Source organism: Urocitellus parryii, chromosome 5, assembly GCF_045843805.1.
Source record: "Urocitellus parryii isolate mUroPar1 chromosome 5, mUroPar1.hap1, whole genome shotgun sequence".
Taxonomy (NCBI): domain Eukaryota; kingdom Metazoa; phylum Chordata; class Mammalia; order Rodentia; family Sciuridae; genus Urocitellus; species Urocitellus parryii.
This window is the reverse complement of record NC_135535.1, coordinates 175,706,542-175,731,739: the sequence shown is the minus strand read 5'-3', so window position 1 is coordinate 175,731,739 and position 25,198 is coordinate 175,706,542. Positions and strand designations below refer to the sequence as shown.

Below are 25,198 nucleotides of genomic sequence, written 5' to 3'. Positions count from 1 at the left end.
CGGTGTGGCCCTCAACAGAATTGGGAGTTTTTAAGGGGTTTGAGGGTTTTGGGCCTCTTTCTGTTCTCTTGTACCCCCATAAATGGTTAATCATTCCCTGTATGACCTTTAGCAATTTTCCTATGTGAGGGCCATGATGGGACCTAATCACAAAGGGTGGCTGTGACATGGTTTAGGTGATAAGGGAGGGTGTCCTGGAGAACCAATCACCAGAGAGGATGGTGACATGTTCTAGAACCAGTAGTTCCCTTAAGGGGTGATAATTAACTATGACACCACATCCCCTGAAGCTTATCTGTTTCAGCAAAGTTTCCCAAGATTTCAAGTCATAGTTCCCTTAAGGGGTTATAATTAACTATGGGTTTGGAAGGTTGGACACTTTGGCTCCCATTTTCCAGATGCTCACCTGTCTTGATGAGGCTCCCTGTGGGCGGTTTTGTGATGCCCAGGTCTGGTGTCTTCCTGTGTCACGGCCCTTTACTGTCCTTCCCTATCCCCTGCTCATGACTGACTGACCTACTTACAATGGGAACCATGACCAAACAAAAGGTCTCGGGGGCCTCAGGTCCAGTGCCTGGCCCACAGCTTGGATAGGGAATGTGTTCATGTCTCCCCTCTTCACCCCAATACTTCCAGGTGTTAGGTAATGCTGGGGTTGTGGTGGGAACAGGAAGGCAGATCTGCCCTCACCACACTTACAGGGATCTTACACAAAGGAAACAGTATTTATTTTTAAACTGAAAAGATTTCCACTTGGCACCTTTACACCTTTCCTACTGACCATGTGCAAGTTCTGAAGTAAGAGGTACAGACAGTGCCAGGGAAGGAGACAGCTGGAGGAAGTGGAATGGGCTTTGCTCCTCCTTCTGAAGTCGTGTCAGTCACTACTGTTTACTGGCCTGTTACTCTGCAAGAGTTATGTGTTTGTGAATGTGAGGGACACGCCACAGCGACCAAGTCAACATCCCTTTTCAAAACTCATCTCCTGGGAAGACATCAGTGACTGGTTGTGATAAAAGTCCCAAGTGATGTGCAAGAGGGAGGAAATATGGATCCACCCCCTTGAGGAAGTGGGATAAGGATTGGGCCATGTAAAAGGAACAGGCTTTGTAAATAAGTAGAAGCAGGAGATTGTAGGAAGACCAGGACTTTCTAAGAAGGAAAGGGGCCTTTGTAACGTGCAGGGCGTTTTAGTTCTTTTTTCTCTCCCCAAGACAGGGTCTCAAGACCAGCATTGCTCAGGCTGATCTTGAACTTCTAGGCTCAAGGGATCCTCCCATCTTAGCTTCCAAGTAGCTAGACTACAGGAGTACCCCACTATCCCTACAAGGGCATTTAAAATAGGAGTGAGCCTTGTGAAGAGAAGCAGGGCTTTGCAAGGAGTATCTGAGCTTTTTAAGGACAGGGTGTTATAAAGAATAGGAACACTTTGAAGGTAGAGTGGGTCTTGTAGAAAGAGCAGGGCTCATAAGGAGGATAGGACTTGGTAGAAAGCACAGGAGTTTGTAGAAGTTGGAGAAGTTTCTAGGAGAAAAGGGCTTCCTAGGAGGATCCATACCTGGGCTTTGTCAGGTGGAGCAGGGCTCACTGCTTTGAATGGGGCTTTGTCTTTGTTTGTTTGAATAGGCACATGGAGTCAGCTTGCAGGACTGGGGCTTGTTGGAGGAGCAGAGCTTTGTTTGAGGGGCAAAGGTTTATAAGAGGGAGCTGGACCTTGTAGAAGGGACAGAGATGATAGGACAAACAGGGTTTTGTAAGGAACAGGAATTTGTTAACAGAAGCAGCAGGCTTCCTGAAGAGGAAGAGGACTTTGTAGGGAACAGTAGATTTTGTGGCTAGAGCAGTGTTTGTAAGGAGGAGCAGGCTTTATAGGAGGAATCAAGCATAGCATGGAGGAGCTGGATTTTGTAAGCAGGAGTGGGGCTTTGTAAGGAAGAGCACAAATTTGTCAGTAGTAGGGGAATTTTCAGGAGGCCTAGCTGTTTATAGGATGGACAGGGCTTTGTAAGGAGGAGCAGGGCTCTGTACAACCAGCAGGTTTTGTGAGGAACAGGGCTCCCTAATGAGAAGCATGGCTTTTTAAGAGGCCTCAAGCTCTCTAGGAGCAGCAAGGTTTCCGAGTGGGAGTCCCTTTTCTAGGTGGCACAGAGCATTGTTAAAGTGGAACAGGGCTTAGTATTGGGCTTTATAGGAGGGGCACACCATTGCAGGGTTTTGGAAAGAGGAGCATGGCTTATAGGAAGGCAATCCTTATCAAAGGAGAGAGTTCTAGGAGTGCAGAGCACTCCTAGGGTGCTCTGTAGGAGAAGGCTTGCCTTTGAAAGGAAAAGCAGTTTGCAGAAGGGCAAAGCTTGGTAGGGAAAATTAAATTTTTTAAGAAGGAGTCTGTTTCTTAGGAAGAGAAGGGCTGGACAAGGAAGAATAAGGTTTGCAGGAGGAGCAGGGATTATATGGAAGGAAACCCTGTGGAATAGCAGGGCCTGTAGTTATCAGGGGTGTTAGGTGTAGCATAAGCAGGGTGTTGTAAGGAATATGGGGTTTTGTTAGATGGAGTGGGATTCTTAAAGGAGACTGTGGCTTTGGGAGGAGGAACAGTGCAGGGCATGTTGTTATTGGTGGGGCTTTGAAGGTGGAGTGCGGCTTTGTACTGAAAGTGAGGGCTTAGGTCTTTGTAAGAGGTGCAGGATGCTATTTGAGGAGTTGCACTTTGTAGGAGGAACAAGGCTTGGTGGGAGTAGGGTTTAAAGAAGGAACAGGACATTGTAGGAAGAGCTGGATTTGTAAGGAGGATCTGGGGATTTTAAGGAACAGGGCTTTATAGAAAAGAATAGGGATTTATAAGAGGAGCAGAGCTTTGGAATGAGGCCACAGTTTACGAAGAAATAGGCTTTGTTTATTTTTAATTTTCACTGGGTAGTGTTGCTGCCTATTCTTTCTGGCCATGATTCTCCATTTGAATTTTACGATAGCAATCCTGGAACCCCGAATTCCATAGCAGGGAATTGGGTGCTAAGCAGGGCTTTACATGGCTTCCAGAAAAATACTACCTGCAGATTGCCCTGCTATGTTATAAGGCTGAGCTTCTATGGCCTAGCCTGAGTACAAGACCCCTCCCTATCTTTTGAAACTGATGAAGAGATCAAAGTTGAGCGTGTGTTCACAAAAACATTTCAAGACCTGCGTAAAGTATGATCCCTTTTCTCAAATGGAAGTGTAGAAGTGTAATTGGTCAGTTACAAAACTGTTCTTCCTCTGCTTGGGACATGGCTTCACAGTGTTCTCCAGCCTTCCTCACGGTCAGGCCAAGGACTGGCTAATGACATGAGAGGAAAGGAAGGTGTCCTGCCTCCAAGCACTTCTCATGGACAATCTTCCCATCAAGCAGCAGCCTTGGCAAAAGATGAAAGGAAGCCAAATCTTGCTCCTGGGAAAGCTCTTTCCATATCTTACTGCAGGCAGGGGTTTCCAGCCACCTTGGAGGTTTCACTAATTAACAATAAGGCAGAGATAAGTCCTCATGGCCTTCCTGACTTAAAGGTCTTGCTTTAGCCTCAAAAAAAAAGAAAAAAAAATCCCCAGCTAAGTGTACATGGAGGGTATTAAAAACAAAACAAACAAACAAAAAAACAAGCCAAGTTCTCTGAAGGAGGAAATCCTTTCTTTGATTCTCCAATTGCTTTCTATTAGGTTTGATTAATCTAACAAAACAAAATTCTTCTCTCTGGGTGTAGACACCTGAAGAATTAGCTGAAGGGCAGTCTGCTACCTTAAAATTAAATAGTTGAAGAAGCTTCAGAAAAAGCTTCAGATCTCAAGTGCACAATGAATTTCAATAAAATCTGCTGCAGGAGCAGTACTTAAAGGAGACATTTTTAACCAAGGCTGCAATCTACAGTTGATAATATTAAATATACAACAAACAACAAATTATGCAATCAAAATTTTAATAACAAAGATACTATTTTTAACATGGTCAAATATACTTGGCTAAGTCCAGATTAAAAAAAAATGTATCTAGCCCAACAGTACAATCATACAGCTTTGTACAGAACATTCCATAGATCAACAGAAAATACATTTGAGCACAAAAATAAAAAATATTTAAAGAGAATCTCTAAGCAGCTTTTTACTTCTGCAAAACAGACATATATCTTGTACTGATTAAATATCTACAAGTGCTTTCCTTTACAAAAATACATATATTCTTAATAGACTAAGTCATTAACAATGACCTGGTAATTCTTTCACTTCAATTTGAATGATTTATAAGCTAAATCTTACAACCACAAAAAGGTTTTTATTTGTATTAAGATGTTACCACTTTTGACAAAAAGCTTAAAATATTTCATATTTCAAAGTAAAATTAGCAACATAACATTACAATATATTCTATCATAGCTTTATTTATTGTGAGGGCTACCCTAATATAAACGGATGATCGCTGTTGTGTTGCCAGATGCAGGAATGCAGCGGAACATTGATACTCCCCCCACAAGCTCTTGTCCTGGACCACAGCTTCATAAGGACACTTAGGCCCCCACCCCCATTCTAAAAAATATGGCAAAAAGAAAACTGATCTCAAACAATGTTAGGCTGATCCCATTACATTTTAATGTGTAGAACTCCTGCTCCAGTGGATTGATGTGAAGTGTATGGATAAATAAACTAAACTGTTTTACTATCTCTACAATACCCAGAAATATTTAATCTTCATTTGTACTAGATTAGTTGCTTATTCCATGAAGTTCTGTAAGATGGAAGAAAACTAGATCCAATATATATAACATGTATGTTTCACTTGATTCTAGATTTAAAAACTATTTAAAAGCATTTCTGAAAAGTCAGTCTCAGTTTTGAATCACTGAAAAAAGGACATAATGACTACACAGACACATATGCATGAGCATTTAAAGTGATCAAATTATTTTAAGTTTAATTTTATAACTTTCTGAAGAGGAAGTGCTCAAGCATTTGAATTCTATTTGAAAATATAATAAGGACAGCAAATAAACATACTATTTGTGAAAACTGTGTTACAAGAAGAGAATCACTTTTAAATTACTGGAAAACCACCATTGCTTTTTAAAAAACCAACACTATGAAAACCCTATACTGTATGTTTAAGAACATTTATAAACTTTATCTCATGTTTTCCACCAAAATATTACTGAACTAGGTATATCAAGTAAATCCAGACACAGTTGTTTATCTTGTGCTTCGAAAGGGCTTCAGAGTCTTTAGTGTATTTAATGTTTTTCAAAACCAGATCTAGCAGACATGTTATGTTCTTTATTGGTCTCTAAACCATAGGGATATATATCTTAAAATAATGATAATAGTATTTCAAGTTTTTGTGTTTCTAATCCAGAAAGAAAAGTTATGGTAAACTCAGTCATTTTTGAAATTCCTATAATCAATCAACACCTGGTATAAAGCTTAGCTGCTGGAAAGTTCCTTATGATAGTCCACAGTACATAAAAGAGTGTACATTCACATTTAATCAATCCGAGGAGGTTTACCTAGTGATCCATCAGACAGACTTCATAAAATGAGTTTTACCTGAAAGGTGGCACACAGAATGAACTGAAGGAGAAATGGCATAATAGTACACCTCTCTTGATGTACATAGATGCTCTTGTATAGCTAAATTCTAATAATAATGCTTCTGCTGAGAAATAAGACAAAGAGTTACTTTTTAAGAAAACAAACCAAACAGGCCCTTTTAAGAAAACAAGACAAAAACAGGCCTTTAAGAAAATTTTGCTTCTGAATATTCAAAAAGCACTTATATAAATCCAGTAGAATGTACTATCTTCTTCACAAGTAAGGATGTCAACATTTTTACCAAAGTCTGTCTTGAAGAAAATTTCTCATATTACTAAGAACTTGGCAGCTAAATAAGTATGATTTATTTTATACTACCTCCATGGAAGAAAAGACTTCTCAAATTAAAATTTAAAATTTCAATTTTCTTTAAAAAGTATTTCTACCATATTTCATTCAGAAAAATGTGTTTATCGCTTTCTCATGTTTGAGGATTCCTAAAATCTGTCAGATGGTGCTGAAAAACAGTGAAAATATTTGAAAGGAAGTGTGCTCTGATTATTGCAAGAAAAACCTGCATTTGACCCTTCTCACCAAGAAAATTCAGTTTAAAGCCTTTCTTTGGTGATGTTTTAACAATTAATTAAGGTTATTGCCTAACTATATAAAATCAAGTTGCTACCTAAAACTTCCAACCTCCAAACTGTTAAAACTGTCTCTCTAACACAATTATTAATTAACAATAAAATGTCTTTGGTGATATCTATATTCTTATGAAAATCTTTAAAAAGAAACTAATTTACAAGTGCCTATTTAGATATGAAACCATTCATGAGAGACAGATACAGACAACTCAAAATTGATGCAGTAAATCTAAAACAGAAATGCACTTTAGCAATGAGGCACTTTCTCTTAAATATTCAATAAAGCTAAACAGTTCACAATATAACATAACATACTTTTTTCCTTAAAGAATCAGTTCAAATTTAGGTGACATTTGAGTGTAAAATATAGTTTAGCAAACCCATTACATTTATAAAATGTGGCATATTAGTTTGGGATAGATGATGTTCAATGAGTAAAGAAATAATACACTTTTCTAAAAGTAGTTAAAAGATGTTACCCAAACCCAAGATTGAATATTACCTCATCAGTGAACCTTTTAAGTTTATTTTTTCATGCATCTTAGGAGTCTTATTAATCTAGAGAGAAGGCCATGTTTTGATTTCTCTATTAACTGATGTGATTAGTTCAATTAATGTGACATTTATAAACCATATTCTTTATATCCAAGATTCTTTGACCCTTCTGTATCTGATTTTTAAGGCAGATAAAACAGATAACAAAATATTTTATGGAAGTAAAGTTTTTCAGTTTATTGCTTAAGAAACAACAGATTAAAGAGTAAATTTAGGGTTATTCTCTGATTTTTATAGATTCACAATATTACTCCTATAGATTATTAATATGAAGCATTTGGTTTTTAGCACCTTATTTTAAAAAGCTAACCATAAAAGGTGCCTGTACATTTTTTCTATACCTGGTTGCCTGCAAATTCTATGACCTGATGTAAGGAATAATTAACTGGGGATTTAGTGTATTACTGGACATGATGGCAGTCCCATACTTAGAAACTCATAGGTGACACACCAAGAGGTCAGATGAAGAAGTTGAGGCTCTAGTGGCAATACCACATTACTCAGGACCATCAACAAATGTGAACCTTTGTCCAAATAACAATTGATGCCCTACTTTATTGTGTTAAGTTTTTTTTTTTTTTAAACATGTTTTGGCACAAATGTCATTGCATTTAAATAAAATGTCAGTGCTTTAACATTAAATAAAATAATTTTATATACAACTATTCTCAATTCCATAATTGTTTCCTATATATTTCCTTGGAATATAGTGAAACATATGATTAGGCAAGGGTCAAATTTAAAGAAATCTTGTATATAAAACTAGTTTATGGCCATAAGTTTTGGCTAGGAAGCCAAAATATCCAAGTCTCATTTGTGGTTTTCAAAATGCACTAGTAATTCATTTTGAGTTAAGTAACTTAAAATGACTTCTATATGTGTAAAATACTTAAATCATTAATCCAGATGTGATGCATTTATAATTATTTCAAACATTTCTCAAGGATATCTAGGAACTAGGTTTCACAGTACAGCAAAATAATTTCTGTAACTAAAGAACAAATTCAGTCTTTTGGAGGAGTGTAATGGTCTTTTCCAAGCATTGATAGTTAATACAAACTGCCTTTTAAATTCTGCTTATGAACCCTTCCAAGAACACACATAATCTAACAAAATGAAGCTAAAAAAGTACTGCTGTAAACTTCTTCACCAAAGTCAGAACAATAACAGAAAACTTTAATACAGACTTTTGGACTTGATAAAACATATGTAAAAGATAATTATTAACTTTAAGCTTTTACATTGTAAAATGCAGCAAAATTGAGATGTCTATTGTGTATTTCTTAGAGTTGTACAATGTTTTATTTCTATGAAGCATTTTGACATCCAGAGGTGTTAACTGTGATACATGTTACTGGAAAATGTAGCACAGCTACCATGTATACAGTATAAAAACTATGTGTGTAACACACAGATTGTGCTCATGTCAGGTTTCTAAAACAATTTCTCCTAATCTCCAAGATTTTTTTTCCTAAATTTCAAATTTCAAGGTTGTTTCAAAGCAACTGACAAAACAATTTCCAAGGAGGTTTGGTGAAAAAAGTGTGATTTTTAAAAGCTTTAAAATAAAGTTTTTAATTTAAGGTAAAAAGACTTTGACTTGCAGACTAATCTGAAATGAATGGAAGACTTAACAAAACTGCAAAACCAACATCATCATAGTTCTGACCTTTACTCAGATCATGAATAAAACAATAATCCCCCCATTACTACAGTATCTAAAAGAAAATATCCTTAAACCATTAATTCTGGTTAGCATGTTTATCCACTACACTGTATTTAATTTATTTGATGCAGATGGTTTGGAAATGTGACAGGTAACTAACAGTTTGAATCTACAACTGTTTTTGAGATTTTGAAGCCATAAAATGTTATCTGCTCTAAAAATCCTAACATTTAAAATCATCAGACATAACCTTCTGCATGCCACAATGACATACACCTAAGGCCAGTTTAAAAAAAAAAAGCATTCATTAAATGACAGCAACAACATAGTGATACATACATCAAATGGGCTATACAATGAAGTTTCATGAAGCAGCACCCGCTTGTCATAAGGCATTATGAAAGATTAACCTTACTTACACATTAATTTTATTAGAAGTAAATGTGATCAGCTGCCAACATTGTGAATGGTTGTGAATCTAACTTAGGTTATCCAAGAAGTCACCTACATTTCTGATCTGGAGGGCTAACATGCCTTCCTTGTGCAAATTGATAGACTACACAGAGATGCTTAGAATGTCTACAATTATGATGTGCTCCAATGTTAAAGAATAATTAGAATTCTTCACAAAAGGACTTGCACACTCAAGAATGAACTATTTCTTACACTTAGGACAGTGGCTCAGAAACCACTTATCTAAATACAGTTCCATACAAAATAATTTCAAGATATAATTATTAGGTTCTTGTACAGTACCCTATTTAAACAAGAATAAAATAGTTAAGTATGTGAAAACTGCAACACCACGAAAATTGAGCCATTTTACTAGTGTAATTAAACATTTGAACAATCTTGGAACAGGCAAGCAAAATATTCAGAAGGATGAATCATGGCTGCACACCTAACTGATTCCAGCCATGACGTGCACACTGTGAGACAGCACAAATACCTTATGCAGATGAATCAGTAGCAGAATGGCACTTGGTTTGCTCTTAATAGAAACAACATGAATGTAACTGACAATTTTAGAGACAGACAATGGCCTTATTTGCATGCTGAGAATCTGTGTCCCTCTAGTCCAACACCGTTCACTGTGCAATCTGTTGACGAGTAAACAAATAGTGCAGGATTCATTTCAGTGAAATCTAGGCCCCTTGGTCTAACCGAAATCAATTCTTGGTCGATACTGCAAAACCATAGGGTATGACTATAAAATAAAAACAGATGATGAATAAGACTATGTTTGCATAAAAACAATATAATTTACATACAAAAGATTTTAAGCATTTAGGGTTATAATTTACTACATTTCCTGATGCTAGTGATTATACCAATTAAGATTTAAGTTACTATTTACAATTTAAAGTATTACCATTATTTCTTTGGGTTGCCATTATTTTTCTTCAATCAGTCAAGTTTTCACTAATATGCAGCAGAGGTCAAGTTCAAAGCCTCTAGAAACTGCGGGGGTTGGGGGCAGTGTTTGCATATGTGATCAAAGAGAGATAGGGCTTGTGGAGAATTATAAGCTACATGTCCCATTTCCAAGTATCCCCCTAGTAAACCAGGTGTTGGGGTGGAGGTACTAGGAGTAGGGGCTGAACAAATGGAGCTGCTGCTGGTGAGAACCCACTGAGTCACATATTAAGAGACTCCATGCTCTGAACCTGTGAAACTGGAGTAGTTTTCACAAAGCACATTTTTTAAATAAGTTTGATATTTTTTGTCATTTTAGCATTTAAAATTTATTTTAATGGTCTTTTAAAATATTGAAAAACAAGTAGCTAATGTCACATGAAATACTATTTAGGTCACTACATTGTTTTCAACAGTCAGTTGATATATTCAGATCCATTGTATAATTTTAAAAGGTTCATATTGTCCTAGATGTTGCTCTATTTAGAAAAGGTATCATAAATCTGGCTACCATATAGTACTAGAAAGAATGTCTTGCAGATAAAGGCATAAGCCATGCCACCTCTGCATCTGTTTTCACCTCCAGTTTCTGTAATAATATAGAACCAAAACATCATAAAGTTGGATAAGGTCTGAAGAACCAATAATTTTCCTTTTCGTAAAGCTGTAGGTTTCCCTTTTTAAAATGAAATTTGAGTAGCTACTTTCATGGAATCAAGAAAAGGGGGAGATGGCCACTGACTGATGTTTCTTCATCAGTGTAGGCAAATGAAAAAAAATCCAGTATAGAGAACTTTATTCTTTCACATAAATAAAGGAACAGACTGAGATTTTACAATTCTGAAAATGACCACTGTAGCACTTATAACTACATTACAGATTGACAAGACTCAATGTTGGGGTATCTTTTACCTTTCAGTTCAGGATAGGACAGCAACAAAAATGCTTTCCGAGGTGAAGAAGTAATGGATATGTCATTACTAGCTTTCTGAGAACTAGAATAATAATCTTAGTCTCTTGAGATTTTCATGGTCTAAAATTATTTTGGTTCTAATTTTACTTAATCAAATTATCTAGGAGTGGGGCACAGGAATCTATATTTTATAAAACTCTCTGGAAGTTTCTGAAGCTGAGCCACATTTTGAGACCATTAACATAGGTACACTCCTATCCTTACTTCATTAATTCCCATTCTACTTCACTCCAACCACAGCTTTCTGTTTATTATAATAATCTTCACTTTTTCTTTCCATTCCTGACTATTGAATGTGCACACATTCTGTAATTAAGGTACTCATTTTAGAATACACTTAACATATACAGAAGTATCCATCAACAATGGATGAAAGCAGAGAGGGGAATAAAATGGCTTGGTTGTTATTGGTTGAAATTTTCTCAGAATTGGACTGAAGGTGGTTTTGTCTCTCCTCTCCAAAAAACCATTTATATTGATTGTATGACCATGTATGGAGATCAGTAATTTTATTAAACTGTGTCATAACATTGAAAATTCTTGAGTTGTACTGTAAGTTTTATTTGTTTTTCAGTTACTTTCTGAAGTAAGATGGCATTCCATTTACTAAATGAAATATGGCCTCTCTTTGCATTAGATTATTGCACTGATTTTGTTTCATAGTTTCTAGTTCTCACAACTCATTGTGCAATAGCAACACACTATAAAAGTGTACATTTTAAATGTGATAATTTTAGCAATGGTTAAAACTGTCCTGGATTAACTTTTTCCCTTAAAGAATAAATTCTTTTTATCATAAAACTGTTTTTATTTTAGATTTGAAAAATACAGAAAAGCATCAGTAAATAAATAAATAAATAAATAAAGGAAAATTATAAATCCTATCATCTAAAGATCCTTCAAGTCTTTTTATCTACACTTTTTTTTCAAAAGTGGATTCATGCCAAACATTTTTTCATAAACAATTTTGTCTATTAAAAACCTTTGTGCTCATTTAAAATCTCACATACACATTTCCATACCATTTAATACATTCCTACATGATCATTTTTTTTTCTTTTTTGGGTACTAGTGATTGAACTCAGGGGTATTTGACTAATGAGCCACATTCCCAGCACTATTCTGTATTTTATTTAGAAACAGAGTTGTCTCTATCTTATGCTATTTACAAAGGAAGTAGGGGCTGGGATTGTGGCTCAGTGGTAGAGCACTTGCCTAGTACATGTGAGGTTCTAGGTTGATTCTCAGCACCACATATAAATAAATAAAGTCTATTAACAACTACAAAATATTTTTAAAAAGGAACTATATGTTAACCATATCTCCTTTTGCTGTTCAATTGATATTCAATTTTTATGCTATTATAAATTTATCTTGACCCATTGCTTCCTATCCTTCCCCCCAGGACATATTCCTAGATATGGGACTACTGATTTAAACAGCACATAAATTTTAAGGGTGTTTTGATAAATATTATTACACTGGTCTTCAAAAAGCTGTTCTATTTTTACATTTCCCTAAGAAATATCAATGTCCAAGTACTATCCTTTACCTCTCTTAATTTGTCAATTTAATAAACATAAGATAGTATTTTATTATTTTTTGCATTTCTTGACTTCCAAAGAAGTTAATGCTTAGAATCTGTATACACTTATTAGCCAGCTGTATTTCCTTTTCTGTAACTTGCCTAATATGTTCTTTGTTCATTTTTTTTCCTGTGGAAAGTTAGGCTTTTTCTTATAGATTTATATGAATCCTTTATGTATTAAGGACATTAAATATTTTTTGTTATCTATTACAAATCTTTACTTAGATTTTTACCATTTACTTTTCAATATTAACAGTTAACTTGATTGGTCTTTATCTTTTTTATAGGTACAATGAGAAAGACCATTCCCAATCTGAGATCAGTTACTCAACTATATTTTCTTCGTGATCTTTTATGGTATCATTTTGAGTATTTATCACTTTAAACCATCAGAGACTTATACTGGTGTAAAATGTGAGTTATGAATTAAACTCCCCTCAGTGCAATTAATGAAAACAAGCCCTACTAGATCTGCATCCAACAGTCAACACTATCTCTGAATGCATGATTTCCAACCCCCCTCTCTTCTGTACTGTCTGCTCTAACACCACTGGCCTCCTTGCAATTCTTAAACAACCAGATTCACCCACTGCTAAGAGCCTTTGCAGTGTATTCCCTAGGCCAGAGTGCTCTACAGACAGATATTCAATTCATATAGCTATGTCTCTCATTTCCTTTTGATCAAAACCTACCATATCAAGAGGCCTTCCTTGATTATCTTAAAAGTAAATTCAATTAATCTATTTTCAATTTCTTCTAACACAAAAATTTACTTGGTTTTTTCCCCATCTGTTATAGTCATTAGAGTTTAAGTTCCATGAGAAAAAAAGGTTTGTGTTCATTTTAATTCTATATCCCCAGGGCTAGAAGAGTGACCAATGTCTACTAAATGCACAATACTAATATGCTCAATGATAAATGAATCTTTTTTCTTTCATTAGTTTAAGATACTGTTTTCATAGATTCATAGATGCTGGAGTCTATTTCTGAATTATTCTTTTTTATTCATGTCTGTTTAAGTTACTACATGATTTTAACTATTTCAGCTTTATGATACATGTTTGTATGTGGCAGTGCACTTGTCCCCTTATTACTCATTTAAAAAATGTAACTGACCAGAAGCATCTGTATATGTGTGTGTGTGTGTGTGTGTGTGTGTGTGTATATATATATATCTTTTTTTTTTTAAAGATAGAGATTTTATTCTCTTCCTATTAGGAAAGACAGTGAAAAGGTCTTCAAGAGGGGTGACAATTGGTGACATTACAACTGTTCAGTATCACTCAGCAGAAGCATCTGTATTTTTTGATGAATTCTAGAACGCCTGAATTTGTCAAGTCAGATAAGAACCTGGAAAAAATATGTCTAAAATTATGCTTAAGTTCATAATTTTATCATGGGTAAACTGACATCTTTATGATATTTAATATACTCTTTAAATTTCTGGTGTGTGAAATGGAATTTTGGATAAATATAAAAGGATCTTTGTTCTTAGGAAATATTTGCTGCAGTATTTAATGGTCAACTGTACTAATACCTGATTTATTTTTAAATAGTTCTACAAAAAAATAATATATAAAGAAAGAAATAAGAGAAAGATTTGGGAAAAGAGAGGGAGGGACAAAAGAAGCAGAAAATGTAATGAACTGTTAATTGGTAAATCTAAGTAAAGGTTAAGGCTATTCCTAAGTAATTATTTCAATTTTCCCACTGTTTTGAAAAATTTCAAAATAAAAAAAAGGGAAAAAAATCAGGACTTAACACTGAATTTTATTAAATATTATATATATACATACATATATGTATACATACATATATGTGAAGAGACTCAAAATTGAGGAGATAACCCCATAATATTAACCCATTCTCGCATTTCTGATAAAAATTATACAAGGTCTTTGTTATTCTTTTTGTATAATATGTTAGTATGTTTAATGGACCAAATATACTCAAGAAACATAAGGAATGTAGAGTCCTTGCTTAGCATGTGTGAGACCCTAAATTTGATTCCCAGCACTACCAAAAAAATTTATGCAAAAGAATATTTAGTATATTTTAGTATATTGCTTATGTTCATACTTATATTCAAAATGAGATCTGGTACTAGTTTTGTTCTCTGTCAGTTTTGCTATCATGTTTATGTTACCTTTGTGAAACAAATTTGGAAGAATTCTTTTTCAGTGATTTAAAACTATATACAGCATGGGAGAGATCTACTTCTTGAAATTTGGAGAATGTGACCATAAAACCACTTAGCACTTAGGTCTCTCTCTCTCTCTCTCTCTCTCTCTCTCTCTCTCTCTCTCTCTCTCTCTCTTTGGTACTGGGAATTGAACCCAGGAGTGCTTAACCACTGAGCCACATCCTCAGGCCTTTTTATATTAGCTAGAGACAGGGTCTCCCTGAGTTGCTTAGGGCTTTGCTAAGTTGTTGAGGCTGGCTTTGAACTTGTGATCTTTCTGCCTTAGCTTCCCGAGCCAGTGGGATTACAGGTGTGTACTACCATATATGGCCCACTTACGTATCTCTCAAGGAAATTAATTATTTAAAAATTTCTTTTATGACTTTTGTGAATTAGTGGTTTAACTTCTCTTTCTTCTTGGGTTGATTTTTTTTTTTTTTTTGGTGGTGCTGGGATTCAATTCCAGGGCTTTATACATGCTAGAAGGTAAGTACTCTACCACTGAGCTACATTCCTAGCCCTTCTGGGGTAAATTTTGAACCACTAATATTTTCCTAGAAAGTTTTCTATTTCAGAAAATTTTCACAAAATTAAAAACTCAATAATATATAGCTCTGTATGTACATATAATACATATTTTTTCCTCTCCCTCTTTTTTTCTTTTGGTATTGGAGATTGAACCTGGGGGTGCTTTACCACTGATAAACATCTCCAGGCCTTTTTACTTTTTATTTTGAGACAGGGTCTTGCTAAGTTGCTGAAGCTGGCCTCGAATTTCTGATCCTCCTCCCTCAGACTCCCCAATCACTAAGATTACCTGTATATCAATATATTCTTGTAATAAAAAAGTGAAAACTTTTCCTAGAAAATTTCTGGTTTTGGCCAAAGGTACATAATTAACTACAAATTCAAAATTTTTAAAAGACTATTATCTATCTTTCTACATATATGAGACTATTATCTGTAATGAAGTATTGAAGAAAGAAATGGAATTTTGTTAGATTTGAAAATTTGTCTCATTCCAGTCACTTTCTAATACTTTGCACTAAGATTTAAGAATATCTTTCTTTCTAAGGACACAGACATTGATACTAAGAATAAAATAAAAAAGCTGTGTGTATGTGGGTTCTAGCTATGGACAATATACCATTATGGATCAGCCCCAAATCAGCTACAAAGCTTAAAGCTAAAACATTTATAAACTTCAGAGTTTTATAAACTTTGCCAATTCTAACTAAATTATCTGTTCACTCCTTACCCTAATCTGGGTAATATAAGGTAAAGGATGATTTTTTCCCTTAAATGATTTCTTCTTGGCCTTTATAGATGTCATTATATTTGCTTATTCCATTGCTAAAAAAAACTAGGACTTAAACATTGTATATGAAAAAAACACACATCTTAATGAAGGCATGGGGATTCCTACAACATAGTCTTGACCAAAAGACTGAGGGAAATTTTAGATAAGCTGCTAATTCAAATTTTTTGATTAGTATTGAAGTATTAATACTTAATATTCATTCATTTGTCCAACTCCAAAACTGCTACACTGAAGTTTACTAGTTCTAAAGTTTACATAATTCTCCTTTCTTGGCTCCAAGGAAATAGGGATGAAGACTACCTTAATTACTGGCATAAAAAATCTGGATATTTTAAACAAATGCTATGATTAGTTCACAAGATTAAGGTGGATCATAGATCATCTCTGAACCTAACAATAATTCTTACTATAGGGCACTTAAGTCTCTACTTTCCAAAAATTTTTAAGTGTATTTTTACTAGATAAACTTTTCTCAGACACATGTTCAAATATTATCAATACATTATTAAATTAGCTCACTATCATTTCCTTACTAAAAGAGGTAATAGGGTTAAAAAACTTAGAGCAATGCCCTATAAGCAAGCTCACAATTAGATTTTGTTCTTGCTCCTATTTAGTCATCTAACTTGGCATTTCATCTTTTACTTGTGGATGAATGGCTCATCAAAAAAAGAAAAAAAAAAAAAAAGCCCAAACACAACATTTTGGGCTGGGAATATAGTTCAGGGTAGAACACTGCTTAGTGTGTGGATGGTGTGGGTTTGATCCCCAGCACTGCAAAAATAAAAATAAAATCACACTTATTCAAAGAAGGCAACATCCTGATCCAATATGGATCAGAGATTTCTCAAGGACTGAAAGTAGTTATTAAGAACTTCTGACTCATAAATAATGGCCTTAACATTTATAATTTCAATTTATATTCAATAAAGTTAAGTAGTTATTTCAGGACAACTAAAATAATGGGGAATTTGGGGGATTTAAGTTTAGAAAAGATCATAAAAACATCAGTTTTACAGAGTGACATGTCTCAGTAACTCAAATTGGGGATGAAGCGATCACTGCCATGGCATCATGATGGTCATATGTACCGTCGTGAGTGCCTCTTACCTGATACAAAGGGCCATCCTGAGAGCAGACTTGCGAAGCTGAGCAGTTCAGACACCGAAACTGCGGAGGAGATGAACTCATCAGATAAGAGGCATCCACAACTGGATACATATTTAAAATTGATTATTTAAAATATTTTAACGTCAAACATTAAGAGTCAACATGATTAATTAAAAAAACACTGAGAAAATGATAGTTGGTTTTGAAAAAAATAGATTTAATAACTTAGTGATTGGTAAAATTTAGCTTGAAGTAATTTTAGCAACTAGCTATGAGTTAGGTTAATATTTTGAAAATACCAATATGGTATCCTACCCTTTCCATTTCCTTTTCAAATACTAGTTCCTGAGAAAATCCTCATCTCTTGGTATATAAGGGCACCCTCTTTCTTCCATCCCTTCCTGCCATCAGTCTCTCCTAGGTCTCCTATTCAACTACCCCTGAAAGCAGCACTGTTCAGTGAGATCAGAGCACAGAACTTCGCTCAACCCATAAGGGATCCATTTCCTGTTTTATTTAGGTTCTTTATATTGCCCAAATTAGAGTCTTAGTCTCCATATCTATTTTAATAGCATTAGATTATGAGCTCCTTGAATATATTTCATATTTACACTTGCAGTCTTATATAGATAAGACCCAGAACTGACAAACAGCAGCCACTTCATTAAGTGTTGTATAAGTAAATAAATGAATGAATATATTTTTAAACTACTGAGTAGATTCATTTGTAAACCTATTACCTTTTAACAGTTTAACCACATGTGAAATCATTATTAATCTTGATTTCCAAAATATGCTACAACTTGTTAAATACAAATATAATTTTCATTGTAATGGGACTATAAAACAATATATATTTTAAATTATGCATATATGAATTCTACATTGCATATTCTTCAAATGGAAAAATTAAATACATAAAAGTTATAAATAAATCAGAATATTTCTAACTTCCCAGAGTAGCTTTTAAAAGATATACTTTGAAAGATTATAAATTTTCTATTTCCCCAAAATACTTGAGCAATTTTTTCTTTAGAAGCTGGTCCTTGATTTTGAGTATAGTGCTCATCAACATGCTATAAAATGTGCCTAGTAGTATAATTTTTTTGGTGACTTCCTTTTTCTCTGAAGAGTTTCCAAGCTCTGGCCTATTCGATTTTGCCTAACGAAGCAAGTTGTACATAGCATTCTATTAGAGAGTTAAAGTGAAAAAATGCTATTTCACTAGTTGTTCTTTTCTCTATTAGTCTCTTTGGTATCAGTCAAGATGGGTACCTTTGCTTTTCCTAAAATTGCAAATAATGCAAAAATAAGTCAAAGAAAGATAGATAAGCATGGTACAGTCACTTCTGTGCTGGACTAGCAGATGCTGCTGGAGGAGATGAAACTAATCAGGATCATCTAGGAAAAGGCTGTGATGACCACTGACAGTGTGTACTTTACCCTACCCAAGAAGGGAAGAGCAGAAAGACATGACTCCATGGCAAAAAGATTGAATATAAAGATACTGACAGAGGTCAGAGGTGAAACCAAGTGAAGGAGAAGGAAACTATAATCATAATGAAAGTTAACATACATGAGCTATTACTAAAATAATTAACATTTATTATATCAGGCACTTTGCTAAGAACTTGAGTATATAATATTTCATTAATTCTTGTTCAACTTTTCAACACAGGCATTGATACTTTAATTTTTAAGGATCAATTAAGGAAAACTAGGAAGCAGGACACATCTGGAAGAAAATTACTGCAACCTCTGTAACAAAAGATTCATACTTAGAATATATAAAAAGCTCCTTGAAGAAAATTTTAAAAAATCAAACATAATGATGAAAAATAAGACAATGAATATGAAAGTTCACAGATGAAATCTAAAATTGATAATATGCAGTGTTGGTGAGGATATCAGAAAAGGGACACTTCCTTGTATATTACTGTTATGATTATAAACTGTTCTTTTTAGAGAACATTTTTTCAACATTTCTCAAAATTTAACATATACATACTCTGTTGTAAATCTACTTCTAGGAATCCAGACAATAGATATGCTTGCACATGGGCAAAAAATACATGTACCCAAAAATATATGGCAATGTATATAAATATACGTCAAAAACCTTAAAAAAATCAAAATGTCCACCAAGCTATTTCATTAATTAAACAGCGCTACATCCACACATATTAAATTTTATCACTATATTAAAAAGAATTATTTCAAAGTTTATTTTTTCCACAGATTTATTGCCAAGCAAAAAAAGAAGTCACAAAACAATATATACTGTTCATATTTCAGAAAACAGTGATGACCACTGGCATGGATATTATGAACAAAATCCAAGTATTAGATTGATGATGACATTAGATGACTGAGCCCTTTCCAAACTAATTCTACACCTTCAATTTGTAGACGTAGAAGCCAAAGGACAAGTAAGTAGTCTATCACACTAAAATTCTATTACTCAAGGATGGTCAAAGATCAGATACACTGGTTTCTTCTGGGAGCTTTCTAGAAAAACAGAACCTTACGCTCTGTCCCAGACCTAGAGTCAGTATCTGTATTTTATCAACATCCCAAGATGATTCATATTTGGGTTAAAGATTGAGAAGTACCGTTTATTTTTTTTAAAGTATATTTTCTCCCACTAAGAAGCAAATATCATAGTCAGCCATGAGTACAAGAAATTCCAAAGTGACAATATCATTAAGAACTGAAAAAATTTCTAAGAAGTATCTAAGTTTGACTGGATGTTTGTTTTGATTCCTAACGATAAAAATCTTTCAAAAAAAGATCAAAATGGAGAAGGGGTCCAGAAAGGGCAGGGCTAAAGAAAAGGGTCTAAGGTTGAAGTGGAACTAGTCCTGGACAGACGAAAGCAGTGGTGCAGAAGGTGCGTGGTGCAGGGAGACATTGCACTACTTGAGGACTTCAGGCAAAATTGATTGTCCTGAGATTCCTCCAGTAGGGTAGGAATGGGACAAGGTAAGGGGTGATCTGAATATGGAGTAGCCTTGCTAGAGGTGAAATAGCCAATATAGAGAGGAAAAAAAAAACTACAGATTTACTCAGAGACATAGATAAAGAGTAAGGAACATATGAGTAGATGTCTCACAGAAGCAAATACAATGAAAAACTATAATGATGCCAATTCCAGTGAAGCAACCTAGAAATATAATTCACTGCCAATCACAATCCCATTCAAAGGTTAGTCTGGAAGAATGGGTAAAACTAGACAAAACAATTAAAAAAAATAGGTATTTTTTTGCCCCAACAGGTACTAATATATATCATAAAGCAACTTAGAAGACCTATTTGTTTTATAAGACATTTTAGTTTAGACTCTAACCAAACTTATCCCAAGGTAAATGGACAATTTTCTAAAAGGGTTTTTAGACAGGGGTATTAAATAATCAGATTTTTAAGAAGCTATATAATGTGTAGTGCTGGTTCAGAATAAGACTTGCTCAAAAGAATAAACCAGAATACCTCGGGGCACATACACATATGTGTATGTGTGTATACATCCATATACATGTATACATATGTGTAGATAATGCTGATATCTTGAAATAATAAGGTATGGATCATTCAATAAATTTTATTTCTAATTAAAAAAATTTTAGAATAAAATAGAATTAAGACTTGTGAACATGTGTATGCAAATAAATCAATCCCAGGTGGATTAAAATGTTTACTATAAGAAAGGATAAGAAGTGAAACAACCACATTATACTCATTAGTTTAGGAAACAACTCCAGCCCAAAGCAGAACTAGTTATCCATGGCAGTAGATAGAATAATGAAAGTTTTTCAGACATCCTGGTCTCTTGATGGCAGAGATAGTAAGGAATGAATCATAAAAAATAGGCTAGTAGGGGCTTAATGAAGAAATGATTGTTTTATTACTATTGCTACATTTGTCCAGGTCACTCTTCTGCCAGAATTCATTTAAAATAATAATTTTGTATTTAATTGGAACCTGAGCAAGAATTTAAAGTTTGTTTAACAGAAAACAAATGAGAAACTAAGATTCAAATAAATAAAATTATCTTTAGGATATATTTCATGTAGCTACTACTTTATAAAAGATAAAATTTTCATTTAATTTAGTCTTCAAACAAATGTATTGGGCAGTGTGTTAGGTGCTGGAAATTCAACAGTGACCAAATGAAAATCCCAGTCTTTTTTTTTTTTGTACCAGGGATTGGACCCAACAGCACTTAATCACTGAGCCACATGCCCGTCTCTCTCTGTCTCTCTCTCTCTCTCTCTCTCTTAATTTTGAGACAGGGTCTCACTAAGTTGCCTAGGCTGGCCTTGAATTTGCAACCCTTCTGCTTCAGCCTCATGAGTTGCTGCAATTACAGGCATGCTTCACCATGCCTGGCTAAAATCTTAGGTTTTAGTTTACAGTTAAGTGAGGGGACAAATAATAAACATATAAACAAGAGGCACAGTATGTCAGATGGTTTAAAATAACTATGAAAAACAATAAGCATGAAAAGGAATTAAAGAATGTCATCAGAGAGTGAGTTGTTAATTTTAAGGGAGGCCAGTGGCCTCACTGAGAAGGTGACACAGAAGCAAAATTCTTGAAGTAAAAGGTGTGAAGGAACTAGCTGGATGAATACCCAGGAAGGCAATACCAGTAGGGCATGTTTGAGGAAGCACAGAAGACACTGTGGCTAGAGGGCTGTAAGCCAAAGAGAGAGAAAATGGTAATGTGTGTGTGTGTGGTGGGAGTGACAGGGAGAACTATGTGGGAGCCATCTCTGTGGGTCTTTGGAAGGACTTGGCTTTTATCTAACTGATAATAAATTGAACAGAATGGCACAGAGTGACATGTCCTCTAGCTGTGGTATCAGGTGAGGAGAGTATGTGGGCAGGGTCGAGGCCAGCTAAGAGACTTTCAGAATCATTATGGAAAATGACCATGGTGAGTGAGACCAGAGTAGTAGTAAGACACAGCTGGATTCTGATTCTAGTATTTTGATGGCAGTAGTTAGAATTTGCTAAGGATGAATGAAATAAAAAGAAAGTAATCAGGGCTGATTTCAGGAATTTTGGTCTGAGCAATTGGAAAAATGAAGCTACCAATCTTAAAACCACTGAGACTATGAAGAATGAGGGAGACATAGGTTTGGAGAAGAACAACCAAACAACCAGAATTATTATGAAAATAGAAAAAAATAGACTAATATATTATTTTACTATGTACTAGATGTAAAAGGTGGTAGTTTTTCTTATTGTTTTGTTTTTCACCTAAATGATAAATCATGATATTGAATCACTTTTTGAACTTTTATTAAAATATGACTCAAATAACTAAAGAATTCAAACTATTCAGAAATGTGTTACCAGCAATGTAATTATATTAAAAACTGATATAACTGATAGTCTATTAATACACAATTTCTGTGAAGTAGCTCTAGCTTTAAAATAACTGGCAGTATGGGTAACTTTTGACAGGGATCTTGTGAAGGACATGTGAGCACCAGCAGAGGCCTCACACTTTTGGCCATTTACATCTCTTTTAACACTGAACTATAGAAAGCTAAAAGGACATCCAATACAATGCCAATGTTTTAGGTAATTTTACAATATTCCCTCCCCAATAGTACTGGCTAAGAGAATTTACTCTCTCTGCAATCTGCACCTGGTATCTGACAGATTTTGGCTTTAATACTTAAAACAAAAGTAATTCATACACAACCCTTTAAAAGCACTATGAAATGTCACAGAAAGGCAAGTAGTTATTTACCAAATACAAAGACTAAAAAAAACCGAGATTCGATGAATTCTTTGAGATCAACAAACTAGTTGATGACTGACACTAAATGTAATTTTTTTCTTCCTGATCTTGAACTCTTTTTGCTATGGCTAATGCATTCAGCTTCACAAAAAGGATTCACCCATGTGAAACTCAAATAGGAAAAAATTCTGATTTAAGAAGTTAGGTGGTTCATGTATTATTATATCATATCAAGACATTTCTTCTGAAAAACAGCCAAATGTTTTACCCACTGTTTGCTTTTTAACAGTTGCAAAGATATTTATGTTCAATGTAAGTATGTTTGAACTACTGAAATATGGCAACCCCTGTTATATCTGGATTTTACATTACCTATTCCTTGGGTGAGGTAACATTTCTTAATTTTGTGTTTTATTTTATGAGTAACTTACATTTTATAATAAAATATAATAAAACCTACTTACAAAATAAAAGCATTACATTACTCAGAGTTGGAAAGTACGATATTGTACCATAAACACCACAGAATCTTAATATCTTAAAGGTGACCTTAGAAGTTATCTAGTCCAACTTTTCAATCAGTCTTCATTAAGGCTCATCACTCAGATCATGAATAGAATTTCAGGTAGCATTACTGCAATATTTCTTACTCCCACAAATCAGTCTTATAATCCCTAGTGCCTCAAACTTCCCTAATATCCCATATTAAACTCAGATGTACACAAACCTATATTAGGACTAATAAAAAAATGAGAGTTCAAAATACAAAATTTACTGTTTGGTTTTCTTAGGTTTTCTCCTCTAAATAATTTCTCCTAGGGCGTAGGCACAATAATTAAATTCTGGTATCAGAAACCACAGCAAATTCACTTACCCTTAGGCCTGATTTTATACTTTCAATGTTAAGGAGGTACCTGAAAAAGAGATTATCCATATTCTACCCAATATGTCCCTTATCCCAACTCTAAATGAATTCTCTCATTGACCCTTAATTATACCAGTTAGGGCAGTACTTAGTCTCCCCACCCCCTATCAATATACTTATAAGTTCCGATTAGTTACTGGGCTTTTAAAAAAATATGTGTCATCTTTCTTGAGGTTAGCAGAATCCTGAGCATATTTTAATGGAGTTTTGAACTCACCTTAAAAAACAAAAACACGTAACACAGACATTGGTCTTGTAATTGAACCAGTTTTCAGAATGCTGAGACAAACAAGAGGAACCAGTTTCTTCTTCCCAAGCCATATTTTCATAAAATTCCTAAGTATATTGTTAAATTTTAATAATAAAATAGTATATAACTAAATATACACATAGGTAAATATAAAAGCAATTTACGTTTTCTCCTCTTAGTCGCCATCTTGTCATATAGATGAATTCCATAGTATGATCCTTCCCCATAATTTCACCATTGCACAGCACATCCAACTTTAAAAAGAAGTTACAGATAATATTAACATAAATAATTTTAAATTCACAAATTTTAATTTTTTTTTCAAATTTCAAGAGATCCAAACAATTATAACAAAATAGAACTATTTCTTTTTAAAAGAACACTCAATATTTTTACTTTCTAGCACTTTTCTTTCTCACAGAATATTAACAATTCAGATATAAATAAATGAAGCACTATTTATCTTGTCCAATATAACATGGTTCTCAAGTTCAAACACATAATTCATAAATGTAATACAGACCTTCTTATTCCACATCTCTGTGCAACCTTAAAGGATTTAGCTACACTTTGCCCTTGCTGAATGAGAACAAACTGTAGCAAGCTCATAGTTTCTTACAGCTTCTCTAGCTTCTAAATTCATCTCTCAGAATCCTTTGGACTTCCCAAGATTGAAAGGGGTTACTTAGTTCCAATTTAAAGAAGGTAATGAATGTAGATACAATAATTTATAGAGTCTTTGAAGTATATGAGAATTTCTAGTAATTATTGATAACTAAATTGACACAACATTTAGGACTATAGCACAGATTTGTGTTCCAGGGCTAGTTGGGTTCTCTGGTTTATTTAGTTGGTACTTGTACAATAGTTACAGGATCTTCTTCTTACCAGGCATGAATTGTCAATAAAGGGTTATACTTATAAATGATCATTTTTGGTCTATGTTGCAGGAACCAAACAACTCCTCAAATCCTTGTGAAGGCCACAGGAACTCTGGCTACTGTTCATTAATTTGACAAAGCATAATTGACAGATTTCTATAAATAACATTTCAGTTCTCTAGCTATTGAAATCAACTAGTAAGATTTCATAAGCATGAAGAGGAGTTCCAAAGAATGAGTTCTAAATAATTCTTTCTGGCTAGACAGAAACTACAGTTTTGAATATTAAGTCTAAAACAAATATAGTCCCAATTGTATTAGACATGTGAGACTGAATTGATCTTTTGATGATTGATGGTGACTTATATGAACTTCAAAATGCTTTTCAGACA

General features: G+C 34.2%; 1 protein-coding gene across 4 annotated transcripts in view; it reads right to left on the bottom strand.

Annotated features, from left to right (window-relative positions):
- Nucleotides 1-3,927: 3,927 nt before the first annotated feature.
- Nucleotides 3,928-25,198, bottom strand: part of Pcgf5 (polycomb group ring finger 5) — a 108,265-nt gene continuing 86,994 nt past the window's right edge. For 3 of the 4 annotated variants that reach the window (XM_026397335.2, XM_026397334.2, XM_026397332.2), the window contains 3 exons: nt 24,090-24,179; nt 17,000-17,059; nt 3,928-9,616 (listed from right to left, as the gene is read on the bottom strand). In XM_026397335.2, the coding sequence (XP_026253120.1) occupies nt 9,569-9,616; nt 17,000-17,059; nt 24,090-24,179 (198 nt within the window). In that variant the 3' untranslated portion in view covers nt 3,928-9,568. The remainder of the gene's footprint in view (nt 9,617-16,999; nt 17,060-24,089; nt 24,180-25,198) is intronic. The other variant, XM_026397336.2, reaches the window with a different exon arrangement.